Source organism: Bos grunniens, chromosome X (assembly GCF_055505025.1).
Source record: "Bos grunniens cultivar Pamir isolate PY7600 chromosome X, Bosgru_T2T1.0, whole genome shotgun sequence".
Lineage (NCBI taxonomy): Eukaryota > Metazoa > Chordata > Mammalia > Artiodactyla > Bovidae > Bos > Bos grunniens.
Genome location: NC_141194.1, coordinates 121,878,106 through 121,898,359, shown reverse-complemented (window position 1 = coordinate 121,898,359; position 20,254 = coordinate 121,878,106). Strand labels below are relative to the sequence as shown.

General features: G+C 42.6%; 1 protein-coding gene across 5 annotated transcripts in view; it reads right to left on the bottom strand.

The window, feature by feature from the left end:
- MCF2 (MCF.2 cell line derived transforming sequence) overlaps nucleotides 1–18,481 on the bottom strand; it is a 120,876-nt gene extending 102,395 nt beyond the window's left edge. For 3 of the 5 annotated variants that reach the window (XM_086388441.1, XM_086388442.1, XM_086388444.1), the window contains exon 1: nucleotides 17,933–18,481. In XM_086388441.1, the coding sequence (XP_086244567.1) occupies nucleotides 17,933–18,188 (256 nt within the window). In that variant the 5' untranslated portion in view covers nucleotides 18,189–18,481. The remainder of the gene's footprint in view (nucleotides 1–17,932) is intronic. The other 2 variants (XM_086388443.1, XM_086388445.1) reach the window with 2 other exon arrangements.
- Nucleotides 18,482–20,254: the final 1,773 nt, after the last annotated feature.

Below are 20,254 nucleotides of genomic sequence, written 5' to 3'. Positions count from 1 at the left end.
GTCATGACTCAACATTATACCAAGGTCGATGGTCTCTGACCTGCTTCCAAGGAGGAGAGTAAGTGGTGGCAAGCTCCCTCATCCTGTCATGGATAAGATAAATGAAGGGGAGCCATTCATTTCTGTAACTTTTGTCAACACCAATATTTACATGTTTCTGCACATGCGTCTAGTCCACAGAACTGGAAATAATAAGTATGCAATTAAAATGGCTGATTTTGAAAGGTCATTCTAGCATCTTTCAAATAACTTGTCGGGAGGGAGGCTCAAGAGCGAGGGGAATGTGTGTGTGTGTGTGTGTGTGTGTGTGTCTTATTCACTTTGTTGTATAGCAGAAACTAACACAACATTGTAAAGCAATTATACTCCAATTAAAAAAAAAAACCAAATCACTTGTAAAGTCGATAGGCAATATGAAGAGGCTTACACTGATAAGAAAATGTTAAAAACTGCAGCGTAGAGCCTTTATTTACTCTTCTCCACTGTGAAAGCTCTTTTGTGACTTGATCATGTGCCTTTTAAAATTTACACTCCATAAAAATTGACAAGATCTTTACTAAATGTCAGAACTCTAGTAAAGGGCTCTTTAAATTGGCCATGGGTATATATATTATATACATTTTTCATATATGTTTTATACAATTCTACATCATCTTCAAAAGTATACATTACCTGTCATGAAAATAAATGTCTTTAAGAATTAGCTTCCATGAGTACTTTGGAAAGCACAGGTTTAAAAAAAACCTCTTCTATACATCTGTGTCTCTTTTGCTATCTCGCATACAGGGTTATCGTTACCATCTTTCTAAATTCCATACATATGCGTTAGTATACTGTATTGGTGTTTTTCTTTCTGGCTTACTTCACTCTGTATAATCGGCTCCAGTTTCATCCACCTCATTAGAACTGATTCAAATGTATTCCTTTTAATGGCTAAGTAATACTCCATTGTGTATATGTACCATAGCTTTCTTATCCATTCATCTGCTGATGGACATCTAGGTTGTTTCCATGTCCTGGCTATTATAAACAGTGCTGCGATGAACATTGGGGTACACGTGTCTCTTTCAGTTCTGGTTTCCTTGGTGTGTATGCCCAGCAGTGGGATTGCTGGGTCGTATGGCAGTTCTATTTCCAGTTTTTAAGGAATCTCCACACTGTTCTCCATAGTTGTCCTAGTTTGCACTCTGTGGGGGGGGGGGATGATTTGGGAGAATGGCACTGAAACATGTATAATATCATATAAGAAACCAATCGCCAGTCCAGGTTCGATGCAGGATACAGGATGCTCGGGGCTGGTGCACTGGGATGACCCAGAGGGATGGTATGGGGAGGGAGGTGGGAGGGGGGTTCAGGATTGGGAACACATGTACACTTGTGGCAGATTCATATTGATGTATGGCAAAACCAATATAATATTGTAAAGTAATTAGCCTCTAATTAAAATAAATAAATTTAAATTTAAAAAAAATTTTAAAAAACCTCTTCATCACACAATTTTGAATGTTCCAGATTATTTCTTAGCAAGAGAAATTTTGGGGGAAAAAAAGCATGTAAATCAAAGGGCCATCACTTTATTCATCTAAATCATATTCATTCAAGTACCCACAGTGCAAATGATCAGGGACAGGTTAGAACATGAGCTTAAAATCAAATCACAGTCCCCAACCACCACAGTCACTGCCACCACTAGATAATTCTAAACACAGTGGCTTAGTAACAGGTAAATATTAAATTAGCCTCTTTTTAAAATTTGTATTATAACATCAGGCCTTTCGAAAGCAGCTATTTAAAGCACAAGCTATAAAATAAGACAAGACAACCCACTAATGTCAAAACTCACAATATCCATGTAGGCATATGACTAAGTGCCAGATCTCCTATTCCATGGCTATTCATCTCTTCTTAGGTTCAGAAAATCTAATTTTGAAATACATAGCATCTGCAATGGTAAATCCAATTACAATTACTTATTTTAGCTTATAAGGCATGCAAAAAAAACACACAACATCTGTCAATGGTCCTTGGAAAGTGTAAAAGGAAGGAAGTAAAATTGACCCTTTTTTGGAAACTGACAAGTACAAAATGGCAAAGAAAACCAGGGCGGCTGCTTTTTGCGCTGTGACTAATCACATGATCAGGCTGGCACGTACAAACACAAAGAAGTCCTGCAAATACACACATTACTTTTCAGTGTCATCAAAGACTAACTTCCTATGGTTTTTCTTGTCTTCAGGCTGCATATTGAGCAGCTAATTCTTCAACTTCACTAACAGTGGCACAGGAGTACAAGTGAAGGTTTGATGAACAGAGAACCCACTGCCTTGAATGTGTAGAAGCCTGTCTTCTATGAAAGGAAAAAAAATAACAACAGGATTTTATATATCTTATATTTCCTGTACTCCTGTGTGTATCACACATTTTATAATGAAATCACTTCTAAGTAAACCCATTCAAACTCAAGTCACAGTTCAACATAAGGGGGAAGATTACAATTTGGTAAAATGCTCAGATATACATGGATTCTATTTTTTTTTAAGTTAGCTCTTCTAAAAAAAACAACTATTTACTTATTTATTTGGCTGAACAAGGTCTTGGTTGCGGCATGTGAGATCTTTTTTTAGTTGCAGCAAGAGGGATCTAGTTCCCTGACTAGGGATCAAACCCACGCCCTTGCATTGAGAGCACAGAGTCTTAGCCACTGGACTACCAGGGAAGACCCATACATGGATTCTTTGTTTTTCTCATCATTTATTTAGAAATAAGCTCTTTGTGGGCAGGGATTTTTGTGTTTTGTTCACTGAAATACCCCAACAGTACCTAGCACACAGGAGGTGATCTACTCATGTTGAATTTATGTATCTACATCCATAAAAAATGTCCACACATCCAAACTGACTGCTTATAAATAACTTAAAAACCAAAGACAATTTCTTTCTCTTATTTCACTTAGCATAATACCCTTCAGGTCCATCCACTTTGCTGCAAATAGCAAAATTTCATTCTTTTTTATGACTGAGTAATACTCCAGTGTGTGTATGTCTGTGTGTGTGTATCACATATTCTTTATCCATTCATCTGTTGACACTTAGGTTGCTTCCATGTCTTGGCTATTGTAAATAATGCTGCTATGAACACTGAGGGTGCATGTATATTTTCTAATTAGTATTTTTGTTTCCTTTGGATATACACCCAGGGGTTGAATTGCTAGGTCATATGGTAATTCTTTTTTTTTTTTTAGTTTTTCAAGAAACCTCCATACCGTTTTCCTCAGTACCCCACATCCTCACTAACATTTGTTATTCATGGTCTTTTTGACAATAGCCACTTCGACAGGAGTGACGTGATACCTCATTGTTGTTTTGATTTGCATTTCTCTGATGATTAGCAATGTTGAGCATCTGTTTATGTTCCTGTCGTCCATCTGCACATCCTCTTTTTAAAAATGTCTATTCAAGTCTTCTGCCCACTCTTTAATCAGGTTGTTCACTTTTTTTATTATTTATTTTTAACTGGAGGATAACTGCTTTACAATATTGTGTTGGTTTCTGCTATACATTAACATGAATCAGTCATAGGTATACATATGTCCCCTCCCTCTTGAACCTCCCTCCCATCTCCCTCCCCACCCCACTCCTCCAGGTTGTTACAGAGCCCCAGTTTGAGTTCCCTGAGTCATACAGCAAATTTCCACTGGCTATCTAATTTTGCACATGGTAAAGTATATGTTTCAAAGTTACTCTCTCAATTCATTCCACCCCCTCCACCCCCACTGTGTCCACAAGTCTGTTCTCTATGTCTGTATCTCCATTGCTGCCCTGCAGACAGGCTCATCAGCACCATCCTTCTAGATTCCATATATATGCATTAATATATGATATTTGTCTTTCTCTTTCTGACTTACTTCACTCTGTATAATAGGCTCTAGGCTCATCCACCTCATTAGAACAGACTCAAATGCATTCCTTTTTATAGCTGAGTAATATTCCCTTGTGCATATATACCACAACTTCTTTATCTATTCATCTCTTGATAGACATCTAAGTTGCTTCCATGTCCTAGCTATTGTAAACAGTGGAACAATGAACATTGGGTACATGCGTCTTTCTCAATTATGGCTTCCTCAGGGTATATGCCCAGTAATGGGATTGTTGGGTTGTTCGTTTTTTTTGATGTTGAGTTGTATGAGCTATTTACATTAGGTTGGCCAAAAGGTTCATTTGGGTTTTCCATAAGATGCTATGGAAAAACTCAAATGAACCTTTTGACCAACTCAATATATTTTGGATATTAACCCCTTATTGATTATATGATTTGCAAATGTTTTCCCCCATTCTGTAGGTTGCCTTCTTGATTTGCTGTGCAAAAGCTTTTAAGTTTAATTAGGTCCCGTTTGTTTATTTTTACTTTTATTTCCTTTACTTTAGGAGACATCCAAAAAAATATTGCTATGATTTATGTCAAAGAGTGTTCTGCCTACGTTTTCCTCTAGGAGTTTTATGGTTTTTCCTCTTACATTTAGGTCTTTAATTCATTTTGAGTTTATTTTTGTATATAGTGTTAGAGAATATTCTGATTTCATTCTTTTATAGGTAGCTGTCCAGTTTCTTAGCACCACTTATTGAAGAGACTGTCTTTTCTCCATTCTATATTATTGTCTCCTTTGTTGTAGATTCATTGATCATAGGTGCATGAGCTTATTTCTGGGCTCTGAATTCTGTTCCATTGATCTATGTGTCTTTTTTTGTGTCAGTACCATACTGTATGGTATTGCTTATAGGTAGAATCTAAAAAATAGACAAACTAGTGAATATAATAAAAGAAACAGACCCACAGATACAGAGACCCAACTAATGGTTACCAGTGGGGAGAAAGAAAGGGGGAGGGGCAATATAGGCTTAGGGGATCAAGAGGAACAAACTATTATGGATAAGATAAGCAACAAGGATATATCGTACAACACAGGGAATAGAGTCCGTATTCTATAATAACTTTCATTTTTAAAATATTTTTAAAAATTGTGAATCATGATATTATATAATTATAATTTATAATTCTTATTCTTATAATTTTATTTATTTATTTTTGCTGTGTCTTCATTGCTGGGTAGGCTTTTTGTCTAGCTGTGGTAAGCAGGGGTTACTCTCTAGTTACAGTGCCCAGGCTTCTCATTGCAATGGCTTCTCTTGTTTCAGAGCATGGGCTCCAGGGTGTGCCAACTTCAGCAGTTGTGGCACACGGGCTGAGTAGTTGAGGCTCCCAGGCTCTAGAGCACAGGCTCAATAGTTATGGTACTCAGGCTTCGTTGTTCCATGGTATGTGGGATCTTCCCAGATTGGGGATCGAACCCATGTCTCCTGCATTGGCAGGCAGATTCTTCACCACAGAGCCACCAAGGAAGCCCACTTTGACAACAGAGACTGCACATTTTCCTAGTACAACAGCTGGAGCTGTGATTGTCTGGGGAACCTGCCTAAGGATCAAGGCCTAGTCAATTCATTACTTGGGAACCCAATACATATAGGTAAATTTTGAGAGGGACTGAATCTTACCATAAAGAGAACTATATGTAAAAATCTGGATAAGTAAATGTTTTTCCTGCTTAAAGCATCAGCAAATCCATGGCAGAGTTGGCACAAGCTTAACTGTCCAGCCACTGCAATCTATTTTCCTAAAAGATACCTGCTGCCAAGGGAAGTGGATTATGCATTTGATGGACAAATGGTATTGTCCAGCATGAGAAGGTCTTTTGCAGATTCCTGGTCAATATGGTATAAAAACACATGCTTCTCATTTTCCCTATGTTAACCCACTCCAGTCACACACAAACTCACACATCAAATGCTGAATCACAAACACTAAGGCAACTGAGTTTGTGATTATATTTTGTTGTTGCTTTTGTTTTCATTGTGATTTTTTTTTTCTTCAGGAGAACTCCTGTGGATATTTATGTTTTTTTTCTTTTTTTGCTCCTTAAACTGTTAGCAATGTCTCTAGAATTACCATAATAAGAATGAATTAATATAACATATTAATAATCATATTAATATATCATAACTCTAACTAAATTCTTGAAAATCTACACATGAATAACCATCTAATGTGAGCACTGATAGGCCAGAAAAGCATTAGAGTACATAATTATCAAATATCTTAAGTATGAATGCACTACATTGGGGGGAAACCTCAATTTGCACAACACAAAAATGAGATTCAGACATTCCCTAAATTGATCTATAGAGTCAATGCAATCCCTACTAAAATTCTAGCTAGTTTTTTTATGCAGAAAATGACAAGCTAATCTTAAAATTAATATGGAAATGCCAGTGTCCCAAGATAGCCAAAACAATCTTGAAAAAGAACAAAGTGGGAAAACTCACAGTTTCTGATTTCAAAATTGAGTACACAGTTACAATAATCAAGACAGTATGATACAAGTATAATGACAGACTTACAGATAGATCAGTGGAATGGAATTGTCCAGAAATAAACCCTTACATCTATGGTCAACTCATTTTAAACCAAGGTACCAAGACATTTTAGCGGGGAAATAATGTTTTTTTCAATAAATGGTGCTAGGAACACCTGTGTATAGGCACATGGTTAAAAGGATGAAATTGAACCCATAGCTCACATCGTATACAAAAATCAACTAAAAAAATCTATCAAAGACCAAAATGTAAGACCTAGAACTATAAAACTCAGATGAAAATATAAGTGGAGTTCTTTGTGATCTAGGATTAGGTGGGGCTTCCCGGGTGGTTCAGACGGTAAAGAATCTGCCTACAATGCAGGAGACCTGGATTCAATCTCTGGGTTGGGAAGATCCCCTGGCAACCGACTCCAATATTCTTCCCTGAAGAATCCCATAGACAGAGGAGCCTGGGGTCGCAAAGAGTCAGACACAACTGAGCAAGTAACACAGCACAATGATTAGGTAATACTATATATGACACCCAAAGCACAAAAAACAAGAGAAAAAAACAAGCCAACAGGTACACACAAGAAAAGATGTTTAACATCACTAGGCACAAGGAAAATGTAAATCAAAACCACAGTGAGATATAACCTCACACTTTGTAAGAATAGCTATTATCAAAAAGAGAAGAAATAACAAATGTTGGAGAGGATGAGGAGAAAAAGGAACCCTTGTGTTAATGTAAACTGGTGCAGTCACTATGGAAAACAGGATGGATGTTCCTCAAAAAATTAAAAATGAAGATTTCCCTGGTGGTACAGTGGATAGGAATCCATGTGCCAATGTAGGGTATATAGGTTTGATCCCTGGTAGAGGAAGATTCCACATGCTGAGGAGCAACTAAGCCCGTACACCACAACTACGGAGTAACCCCCACTCTCTACAAACAGAGAAAGCCCTCTCGCAGCAATGAAGATCCAGTGCAACCAAAAATTTTTTAAAATTAATTAAAAATGAAATTGCCATATGATCCAGCAATTCTGGATTTTTTTATTTCTGGATAAATTCTGGATATTTATCCAAAGAAAATGAAAACAACAACTCAAAAAGATATATGCACCCTCATGTTCATTGCAACATTATTTACAAATAGCCAAGACAGAAAAACCTAAGTGTCCATCAATGGATAAACAGATAAAGAAGCTATGGTATATATGTACAATGGAATATTATTCAGCCATAGAAAAGAAGGAAATCTTGCCATTTGAGACAACATAGATGGATTTGAGGGTATTATGCTAAGTGAAGTAAGTTAGACAGAGAAAGACAAATATCATATAATGATTCCACTTATATGTGGAATCTTAAAAAAAAAAAACAAAGCGAACAGACTGATGGTTGACAGAGGTGGGAGATGGAATGTGGGTGGGAGACATGGGTGAAGGAAGTAAAAAGGTACAAATTGTAAGTTATGAAATAAATAAGTCATGGGGGTGTAATGTACAGCAGAGTGACTATAGTTAAAAACATTTTACTGCACACTTCAAAGTTGCTAACAGAGCAAATCAAAGTGTGGTGATAGACGTTAATTAGGCTTATTTAGGTAATCATTTCCAAATATACAACTACTGAATCATTATATCATATACCTGAAACTAATATGTCGATTATATCTCAATTTTAAAAGAGAATTGAAAACAGAAACTCAAAAAAAAGAGAGAAATAGGTAAATTTGACTCCAAAGTTAAAAAGCCTTGTGCTTCAAATGAAACCATCAATTAAATGAAAGATAATTCACAGAACAGGAGAAAATATTTGCAAATTAATATTTTATAAGGATCCTTGAATCCAGACTACATAAAGAACTCTTACAACTAAACAGTAAAAAGAGAAATAGCCCAATTTAAAAATGGGCCGAGAATCTGCACATTTATCCAAAAAAGATACAGCATACAAGTGGCCAATAAACACATGAAAATGTCCTCAGTTTCACTAGCCATTCGGGAAATGCAAATCAAAACCACAATGTGAAACCACTTCACACCCACTAGAATGGCTGGAATCAAACAAGTCCTCAGAAGATGTGGAGAAAATGGAACCCTCCTACAATGATGATACGAATGAAATGTTACAGCTGCTTTGGAAGTCAGGGAGTTCCTCAATGATAAAACTCAACAGTGACTCTATGACCTAGCAAATCCACTCCTCCATATATACTCAAGAGAAGTGAAAACATGTCCACACAGAAACTTGTATAAAAATATTCATAGTAACATTATTCATAACAGATAAAGATGGAAATAATTCAAATGTCCATCAACTGAAGAACCGATAATTAAAATATGCAGTCAGACAGAAGAATGAATACTGGCACATGCTACAATATGGATGAAACTTGAGAACATTATGTTAAGTGAAAGAAGCCAGACACAAAAGATCATATATTCTATTTATCTGAAATGTCCAGAATAGGCACATCTTTAAAGATAGAAAGGATATGAGTGGCTGCCAGGGGCTGGTGGGAAGGGCCGATGGGAGGAAATGAGGGGGTCATGGCTAATGGGCATGAAGGTTTCTTTTGGGGGTGATGGGAATGTTCTAAACTTGTGGTAATGAATGCACGACTGTGACTATACTAAAACCTACTGAAATGTATACTTTCAGTGGGTTAATTGTATGGCATGTGGGCTTCTCACATAGTTCAGTTGGTAAAGCATCTGCCTGCAATGAGGGAGACCTGGGTTCAATTCCTGGGTCGGTAAGTTCTCCTGGAGCAGGAAATGGCAACCCACTCAAGTATTCTTGCCTGGAGAATCCCATGGACAGAGGAGCCTGGCAGGCTACAGTTCATGGGATCACAAGAGTTGGACACAACTTAGCACTATCTTTCTTAACGCTGTTTAAAAAAAAAAAAACTAGAAGGGATCCTATTTTTCCCATCTGCCTCTTGCTGACAAAACTTTTTCCACCTTCCCTTTTCAGATTAATGCAAAAATTATCTGAAAACGGAGCAGACAAATCTCCATTAAGTTGCTGGCTCATAATTTTCCAGAGATGAATACACAAATGTAAATTATAAGTGCTGTTAATAAGTCTGGTTTCCCAGTATCTGCGGGGTGAACCAGACAACTTAACTTCTTCCTGGCAAAGGCAGCAATATCACTGGTAAATATTTGAAAGTCAGAAAGGAGATAATTACTTTTCGAAGTACATTTCAGCATATTAAAATGTCACTATATTTGCTAATTCAACTATTTTATAAAGCCCCAAACTTTATTGTAAGTATAAACTGTTCCTTCTTTCTAATATGCCATGAGCTTTTTATTTTTTCATTAACACGTGCATGTACATGTGCTTAGTCGCTCAATCGTGTTCGACTCCTTTCAACCCGATAGACTGTAGCCTGCCAGGCTCCTCTGTCCATGGGATTCTCCAGGCAAGAATACTGGAGTGAGTTGCCATGCCCTACTCCACGGGATCTTCCCAAACCAGGGATTGAACCCAGGTCTCCTGCATTGCACGTGGATACTTTACCATCTGAGCTAACAGGGAAGCCCTTCCATTAACATATGATTGTTTTTTAAAAAATTATACCATGAATTGAAAATGATAGGAAGTAACTGATAAAGGTCTTCTCAATTGGAAAGCAATAGTGGCTCCTTGGTATTTCTGCTGAAGAAAGAATAATATGGGAAGGAATTCATCTGCCTCAGGAATTTAAGTCACGAATGACTAAACTGAAGATTTCTTATGCCCATAAATATTAAGGCGATGGCACCCCACTCCAGTACTCTTGCCTGGAAAATCCCATGGACAGAGGAGCCTGGTAGGCTGCAGCCCATGGGGTCGCTAAGAGTCAGACACGACTGAGCGACTTCACTTTCACTTTTCACTTTCATGCATTGGAGAAGGAAATGGCAACCCAATCCAGTGTTCTTGCCTGGAGAATCCCAGGGACAGGGGAGCCTGGTGGGCTGCCGTCTATGGGGTCGCACAGAGTCAGACACGACCGAAGTGACTTAGTAGCAGCAGCAGCAGCACTGAAATTGTAGTTTCTCTTTGGAGAGCTCTCCTAGACCTCTTCTTTGTTGTTGTCAAGTCACTAAGTCATGTCTGACTCTTAGAACTGTAAGAGTTGCGATCCCATGGACTGTAGCATGCCAGGCTCCTCTGTCCTCCACTGTCTCCCAAAGTTTGCTCAAATTCATGTCCATTGAGTTGGTAATACTATCTAACCATCTCATCCTCTGTCGCCCCCTTCTCCTTTTGCCTTCAGACTTCTTTACCTCCAGGAATAGATTATTCTGGTTCCAGATTCTGAGCAAAGGAACGTGAGTCAAAGTGACCCGTGAGCAAATCGGACAGTGCAAACATTTGAACAACAAACCACAGAAATGATTTGTCTCTTTGGAGCATGGCTTCCACTTGTGCTCTATTAAATAAGATCTGGGGAAAAGGTTATCCCCAAGTCTTTATTGAGGGAAACAAACAACTGTCCCTTCTCACTGATCTCTAGACTCATTCATCCAGGCTTTAAATACCACCTACGAGGCTGATGACTCCCAAGTTGATATCCCCAAGCCAGATCCCTTCCCTGAAGACCAGATTTCTATATCCATTTGCCAACTCAACAACTCTGCACGGACACTGAATAGACACCTCAAAATTATTAGGTCCTAAACCAAACTCTTTTTTGGGCTGTGCCACATGGCTCATGGGATTGAACCTGGACCTATGGCAGTGAAAGCATTGAGTCCTAACCACTGGACCACCAGGGAACTCCCCCTCAAAGCAAACTTCTAATCCTCATGATTTCGCCACACCCTGCTCCACCTGCAGGCATCTCCATCGATGACAATTCCTTCCATCCGCTTGCTCAGGCCCAAATTTTCAGTCATCCTTGATGCAGCCTTGCTCTCAGGGCCCACATCCAAACCATGAGCAAATAATTTTGGGTCTACTTTCAAAATATACCCAGACGCTCACCACTTCCATCATTACCTCTCTGGTTCAACCCACCATCATCAATCTTTGCAGCCTCCAAATTGGTGAACTTGTTCTGGATGCGAGGTAAGTTTGTCTCTCCTTTGCTCAGAACCTGCCTATGGCTCCTCATGTGACTCAGAGTAAAAGCCAAGGTCCTTACCATGCCCTTTATGATTCAGACCTGTTACTTCTCTGGCTTCATCTCTGTCTGTCTCTGTCTCTGTCTCTGTCTCTCTCTCTCTCACACACGCACACACGTAACTTCTGCCACACTGGTTCTCTTCCCATTCCTTGAATTTGCCAGTATTTTTCCATCTCAAGGCTTTTATACTTATTGTCCCTTCTGCCTAGAACACTCCCTCAGACCCCTCTGGTGACATCCTACCCTCTCTTAGGTCTTTGTTCACTGTCACCTTGCCAGTGCTGAAATGAACAAGAAGCCAGTCAAAGCCTTACATTCGCCATACATACACAGTGAGGGGTGGGCTTTGGGTGAAAAAGAAATGAGAGGACGGCCTCTTGCTGGGTTCGGAATAAGACCTGGATCAGAAAGGAGGTATCTCTCTTAGGGGGCCGACCTCTGCTTCTGTGCTGGAGCAGGTGAGGAGCAGGTTTTTTATTGAGCCTTCAGAGAGTGCTTGGTTGAGAAGATACCATAGAGGGACTTTTGCTTTCAATCCTTGGGAGCAACTCCTAAGACTGAAATGCCTCCTAGTGCCAAGCATTTGCAGGCATGCCCAAGAAATGCAATGGATAAAATGAATCTCAATTTTCTGATGGATTTTTAATATGTTTATCTGTTTCCTTTATAAGAAAGTAAACTTACAATTTCACAAATTGTAATAGTTCAAATTGTAAGAGAACACAGGTTTCAGTCATAACTGATTTAACAGCCTCAACCCTCCAGGACACAACTAAGAACTAGGAAAAAAACAAACAGCTTTTAGGAACAGAAATAGACACACAGATACAGATACTAGGTAAACTAGTGGTTACCAGGGGGAGTGGGAAGGAAGGAGGAGCAAGATGGGGAAGGGGATTGAGAGGTGCAAAGTACTAGGTATAAAAGAAGTACAGTACGGGGAACACAACCAATATTTTGTAATAACTTTATTTGCAGAATAATTTATAAAAATACTGAATCACTATGTTGTACTATCAAAACTAACATAATATTGGATAAGTCAAGTATACTTCAATCTTAAAAAAAAAAGCTTTTATGCAACCCGAAGAGATCATACTAAAGTTCATATACATTACTATTAATAGAAGCAGAATCCCCACAACCGTACTCATAGTCTATTTACTCATATTTTGCAAACAACACTAACAGGTGTGGTTCTCTCGTTTTCTAGCTCATAACACACCAGAATGGGCAACGAAGGAGGGAGATTAGAGGATCAGGCAGTAACTGCTGGCTGGTAGAAACAGTTAAAATAACAGCAGCAAGAAATGGCAGCTATGAGGGGTGGGAGGAAGGCACAAGAGGGAGGGGATATAGGTATACATATAGCTGATTCACTTTGTTGTAGCGCAGAAACTAACACAACATTGTAAGGCAACTACGCCTCAAAAAAAAAAAAAAAAAAAAAAAGAAGGAAAAAGAAATGGCAGCTAACAGAGAGGGGATATATGGAAAGATTAGAAAACCAGGCATTGCAAATTAAGAGGCAGAACAATCTGTGCCCAATTTAATATGAGGACAAACAGACCCATCACGGTTTAGGAGCCCTTGAGGCAACACTATATAGAACAAATTAAAATAACTAATGCTATTATAAGGATAATCTTGAAACATCAGGAAAAGATGCAATTATTTCTAGGTTCAGGAGTCAGGAAGGTAAATAATCTTTTTGAAAAGCTTTCCATCTAAAATGGTTAGATTGGGAAGAGGGAAAAAAATCAAGCTCTAAAAGTGCTGAAACTTCAGTTACCCAGAAAATCATTTATGTGGAATCACTGAGAAATTAGTGTTACCCAGTAAGTGACCCTGGAGAAGGCAATGGCTCCCCACTCCAGTACTCTTGCCTGGAAAATCCCATGGGCGGAGGAGCCTGGAAGGCTGCAGTCCATGGGGTCACTAAGAGTCGGATACGACTGAGTGACTTCACTTTCACTTTTCACTTTCATGCACTGGAGAAGGAAATGCCAACCCACTCCAGTGTTCTTGCCTGAAGAACCCCGGGGACAGGGGAGCCTGGTGGGCTGCCGCCTATGGGGTCGCACAGAATCGGACACGACTGAATTGACTTAGCAGTAGCAGTAGCAGTAAGTAACCCATTATCATTTGGAATCCATTTTATACCATATTGCAACATATATTAAATAATTAACTTTTGTTGTGATTTACAGATCTTTTTTGTTGTTGTGATTTACACAGCTAAACTCTGACAAAATCAAATTTGCAGTGAACAAGTTTTCACAACTACTTCTCTGTTACAAAGACAGTTTGCCTTCTTTTGGACTACAAGGAACAAAAAACATTTCTTTCTTTTTTTTTCTTTTTTTCTCCGTCATCGGGTAAGGAAAGTGTGAGGGGGGAAGACACCTCTATTCAAGGGCAAGTTCAAAAGGTAATTTTATACTAAGTATGGGCTCCATCTAGGCTAGATTTTCTGAGTAATGAAGATAACCCATAGAAGTCATTTAAGGAAAGAACTTGCATGCCAGGAATTGTTTGATGGGTGCCACGGATGACTATAAGAAATAATTTCACTTCTTCCCAGCTCTAGACCTATGGGTTCACTCTCCCTGAATGAAGAAACCACATATCCAAAACTGAACCCCAAATTTCCTCTCCCTCCTCCATTCCTGGTCTTTTATCTCTCCCTGCCTCATCACTTTAATGAGAAACCTGCAACGACCTAATCTCCTGCACTGTTCCTCAAACCTCACAACTAGCCACCAAGTCAAATCAATTCTACTCTTTCAATTCCCAAAAAGGAGTACGTCAAGGCTGTATATTGTCACCCTGCTTATTTAACTTATATGCAGAGTACATCATGAGAAATGCTGGGCTGGAAGAAGCACAAGCTGGAATCAAGATTGCTGGGAGAAATATCAATAACCTCAGATATGCAGATGACACCACCCTTCTGGCAGAAAGTGAAGAGGAACTCAAAAGCCTCTTGATGAAAGTGAAAGAGGAGAGTGAAAAAGCTGGCTTAAAGCTCAACATTCAGAAAACGAAGATCATGGCATCTGGTCCCATCACTTCATGGGAAATAGATGGGTAAACAGTGGCAGACTTTATTTTTTGGGGCTCCAAAATCACTGCAGATGGTGACTGCAGCCATGAAATTAAAAGATGCTTACTCCTTGGAAGAAAAGTTATGACCAACCTAGACAGCATATTAAAAAGTAGAGACATTACTTTGCCATCAAAGGTCCTTCTAGTCAAGGCTATGGTTTTTCCTGCAGTCATGTATGGATGTGAGAGTTGGACTGTGAAGAAAGCTGAGCCCCAAAGAATTGATACTTTTGAACTGTGGTGTTGGAGAAGACTCTTGAGAGTCCCTTGGAGTGCAAGGAGATCCAACCAGTCCATTCTAAAGGAGATCAGCCCTGGGTGTTCTTTGGAAGGAATGATGCTAAAGCTGAAACTCCAGTACTTTGGCCACCTCATGCAAAGAGTTGAGTCATTGGAAAAGACTCTGATGCTGGGAGGGATTGGGGGCAGGAGGAGAAGGGGACGACAGAGGATAAGATGGCTGGATGGCATCACCGACTCGATGGACATGAGTTTGAGTGAACTCCGGGAGTTGGTGATGGACAGGGAGGCCTGGTGTGCTGTGATTCACGGGGTCGCAAAGAGTCAGACACAACTGAGCGACTAAACTGAACTGAGCTTCTCTCCTTCTCCCCATTCCCTGAACTGACTCAGTCCATGCCTTCGTCCACTCTTGCCCAGCTTGTTCCAACTGCCCTCTAACTGGCAGCCCTATTTTTGTACTTCCTCCTCTGCTCCATATGCCACACACTGGGTCCTCCCTACAACCTCCAGAGTCATATTTGCAAAAGTAAGAAGCTCTACCACACACTAATACAGCCCACTACTGTGCGCCCTGTGCGCCCGTACAACCCTATGCAGCAGCCTTGCTCTATTCCTCTATTCACAATGCTCTGACGGCTCCCCACTGCCCTACAAAGTAAAGCCCTTTAACATGCCTGATCCAGCCTCTGCCTACTCCTCCAAATTGATCTCCTGTGTTTCCCACACTTTCCACTCCCATCATTACAAAGAAGACTCCCCCAACCTACGATGCTGTCCCCTTTCTACTCTTTTGGCCACATCTTATTTCCTCCTTTGCCTACATCTTATTTCCTCCTTTGCCTAGATGACCTCTCCCTACCTTTCCCCACCACATTCCGTGCTCAGTCTCCGATCCACCTGGACATTTGGCTGCATCCTTAAAGTTGCAGATCCTTCTTCACCCTCTCCCTGAAGTCTTCCCTTAACTTCCTCTGTCGAGTCAGCAGAGCCTTTTCTGGCTACCCCACAACGGATCCTGCACAAACAGGTGTAATTTGTTTATTACACCTTGGCACATCCTGGTAGCGAGCAGGCTCTAAATGATCATCCTTGAAATGATCTCTTGGAAAGTTCTGTCCTGCGATGAAAAGCCTTGTAAATATATGTTTTAAATGGATGAATAATTTTTAAATAGATGAAATCCTTTCCACACATAAAACTATCATCCTAGGGTGTATGTCTTAACAGCCAAGCTAGCTACAGACCACTCCCAGGATGTTCTGTTGGTCCAGCCAGCTACTAAAAATGCTGAAAGGCAAAACAGCACCGTTTGCCCGTGTAAAAATACAGCACAGCAACCGGTGTCATTCAGGTGCTGTGACTTATAATGCTGAGGCGACAGAAGCCTGCCAACACGCTAGAGCCTACAGAGGTAAGGAGGATGAAACACCGCACCCAACTATAGAAACAGAGAAATCACTGGAGTAGAAATGTCAACTTCGAGTTCATAGCACAGCTAATTTGATGTTTGTTAAGAAAGCATACATTTCTTCTATGGAGATTTTTTTTCACTCTCAGGAAGATGCAAGAGGCAAACACAAGACACAAAGGACTCCCCACACTTTCCTGAGCTGCCCAGGTTCCAGTGAGGGTCTGGTGTAAGCATTTCAAGCCATTTCAGACGCTCAACACCTGAAGAAGGAGCACGTGCCCCATTACCACACTCCCCTTACTGCTTGATCACACCTGGAAACCCATAGTACGTATGTATGCTAAGTTGCTTCAATCACGCCGGACTCTGTGCGACCCCCAAGGGCTGCAGCCCGCCAGGTTCCTCTGTCCATAGGGATTCTCCGGGCAAGAATACTGAAGTGGGTTGCCATGCCCTCCTCCAAGGGATCTTCCAGACCCAGGGATGGAACCTGCGTTTCTCACACCTCTTGCAATGACAGGCAGGTTCGTTACCACTAGTGCCACCTGGAAAGACTCGGAAACCAATAGTGCCCACCCCCAAAAATCAAACGTGGAGGGCTTCTGAAAGAGAATAAGCTGCTGCCTTGGCTTACTGCAGTCTAACTACAGGGGTTGGCCTAGAAGAAGGAGGCAGAGTATTCTGAACATGTGTGGCGGCTATCTGATTTTTCAGAAAATTGTCTCCAAGTCTATTTCTGGGGATGCCAAAACTTCCTGGGCCAGGCTGAGCACCTGCTAAGGCAAAAGCACCACGGGCTGCCGAGGAAGACACATCCGTGAATTGCAGTACCTCAAAAACTTGCCTGAAAAGCCCTGGCTGAACGTAAGATAGCAGAGCTGCACCCTCCCCATCGCAGGGCCCCTCTGGCGGGGTAAACGCGTGTGCATCGGTGTGTGCACCACGGCCGCCAAGTGACCGCGTCCACGGTCCCCCAATCGCCGCTCTCATCCCTCACCCACACCGCGGAAGTGGCAGACGAAAACTTCTGCCTTTATAGTGAGGACCCCGGGGAGACAGGAAACTCGTGGACCCGGCTGGAAGGACGCACTAGTCCGAGTGAGAAAGCCAAGGCACCGGCGGCACGCTTTCTCTACAACGCCCCCTCCCAGCGCGGTGCCAAAGGTCTCCGAATCCGAGCGCTTTTTTTTTTTTTTTTGGATTTGCTTTCCCCAAACGTGAGATTCAACCCCCAGCCCCCGCTTTTCCAGCATTCATACAAAGGAAATGCACTTTCGGGAGGCGGGGGCGGGGAGCATCTGGTCGGCGGGATGCGGAGTTGGAAGATACCGCGCAGCCCCACCTCCCCCGGCGGGCTGGTTCAGGTCCCTTCTCCGCTCCTCGCCCGCCCCGGAGACGTCCTCGCACCACCCGGACCTTCTCACGGTCCCGCGGCAGCGCAGCCCCGGGCCGGAGGAAAACGGCGGGCCAGCCAAGGGCGCGGGCGGCAGGGGAGGGCGAGCGATCGGGCGCCAGTGGAGGAAGGACAAAGTGCGCCCGGCAGCCCGGCGGCCGGGGCTGGAGCGCGCGAGGAGAGGGGCGCGCGAGCCGGGCGGGGGGCGGCGGGCGCTAGGGGGGAACTTACTTGCGACGGAAGCTGCTTGCAGCAGGCTGAAGTAGCTCTTGCTGTACTTATCTGAAATCCGCACGCGCCGCAGAGCCATGGACATGTCCACCTGCAGAGGGATGTCCTGGGTAGCATGCACTAACACGCCGCCGTCCCGGTTCCGGGGCAGTTCCCAGGTACTGCCACTCGGCGCCAGGGTCCGGGGCTCCGGTATCCCCAGCGCGTGCCCGGGGGCCGTGCCCAGGTGGTACCGGGAGCCCGCCGCTGCCGCCATCCTCAGCGGGGAGCTCGACTGGGACAGCTGGCCCGGCCCGCCACCGCCGCCGCCGACCTCCACCGTGCGTCCGGCCCCGCTGGTCCGGGCTCCGGCGGGGGCGTTCAGCTGCCCGCCGGCTCGTTGCCGACGCCACCACAGCCCGACGACCCCGAGCCCTCTCGTGGGGACGTGGGCGCCAGAGGCTGAGAGCGCGGCGCGCCCGGAGGCCGGGAACTTGCTCGGACTTTGGGGCTCCAGCGGGGCGCTTCTGGCCGTGGCCGCAGAGGGCGACTCCTCCCGGGAACGCACACACGCCCCCTTTTAGCTTCCCGAAGGATGGGGGGCGGGGATGTGGAGGAGGGACTCCGGTAGCCCAAAGGGAGAACCCCTGCAGAGACGCCCATTGTCGGGGGAGGGGAGGCGGCCGGGGCGAGCACAAGTGGTGGGAGGAGACGGCCCGGCCTTGCACTCCCAGGGTAACTCTTGAAACTCTAGCATCCCATCCGGCTAGCCCTGGCCAAGACAGATTCGCCACGCGCGGGAGTGGCTCAATGAGAAAGCTTGCTCGTGGCCCTGCCAAGATTGCCTACCCTTGCCGGAGCCAAGAGTGTGGTATAGCCCTGGAGGGTCTGTGCCCTGCCCCCCACCCCCAACGCAAACACCCACACCCACACATCCCGCCCCCTTGGGGGTGCTAAGTCCTGAGTCCTGATTCTCAAACGCTGGGGTCTCAGGAAGCGCCCTGTAGAGACACCTGGGCTGCCATCCCTCTCTGGCTTTGGAATCTTGGCGTGTCCTAGAGGGCTCCGGAACCCAGAAGAAAACCGGAAGGCAAGAGGAGGCGACCCCTTAAAGAAGCAAGAAGTGGGAAGGAAAGGAGTCGACCTCTTCCTTGTCCCAAAGCCCCCGGAGATGGGGTCGATGAACTACCGGACTCCGCAGAGCCGTGGTGGGGGTGGGGGGTGGCGGGGTGGGCGGGGGTGGGGGCGGTTGCTGCTCAGAAAGCTGTGGCCACTGGGGGAGAGGCCTGGGGATGTCAGCATAAAAATTGCAAGTCTGAAACTGAGTTAGTGCCATTGGAATTCACCACGAGTTTGCTTCAGCGCTACAAGTCTTTATGGGAATTGCAACTGCCATTTCTTTCTTGTTGAATCCTTATTCTTCTCAAAATGTTCTGGCAAGAGAGTGGTCTGATATTACATAGGCCAATTATTCCTGGTCCATCTTTTAAAGGCTCTATGGGAAATCACTGATCTACACCTCTTGAGAATGCGTGCAGCCAAATACAAAAGGCAAGAGTTACGAAAGGAAGGCAAATATACACACATTCACACACACACACACACACACACACACACACACACACACACACACCCTCTTCCTCTAGGCAGTTTAAGTTCTATCTAAATGTGTCAAGTTAACAGGCACAATGTTTTCCAGCCCCTCTCTTGAATGTGTGGAGACGTCCCCCCTCTACACTGTGGACAAGATGACATTAAGAATTACACTGACACCACAGTTGTTCTTTTACAACAACTTTATTTTAATAACTAAGTTAAAGATAAATAAAAATAGCAGTTTCTAAAACTACTAAAATGACTATATAGGAGGATATTTTTTATAATCATAGGGTGGAGAAGGCTTTACTTAGCATAACAAAAAAAGTATGAGATTGATCCACATATGGAAAGATGCCTTGCTGTACTGTCAAGTGAAGAAAGATGCAAAAAGATATTTATAGTTTGATCCCACTTCTTAAACACTATACCTATGTTTATGCTTAGAAAGTGGTTAGGAAGGATACAAATTGCTAACAGCAGTTATCTCTGGAGGGTAAAATTAGGAATCAACTAATTACGGGGAGCTATCACTTTTTGCTTCATAGGTAATTATATTAAAATTTTCACAATGGGCAATTTTTTTTTGTAACACATTTTCTAAATAAAGAAGGAAACAAAAAAATAAATTTAGGTTCTGAAGGGTATTAGAAAATTAACAATGAAAAAGAATTTTCTAATTATAAAAGGAATAGATGCCCTGATTTCACATTATGCTACAAAGCAATAGTAATCAAAACACTATGG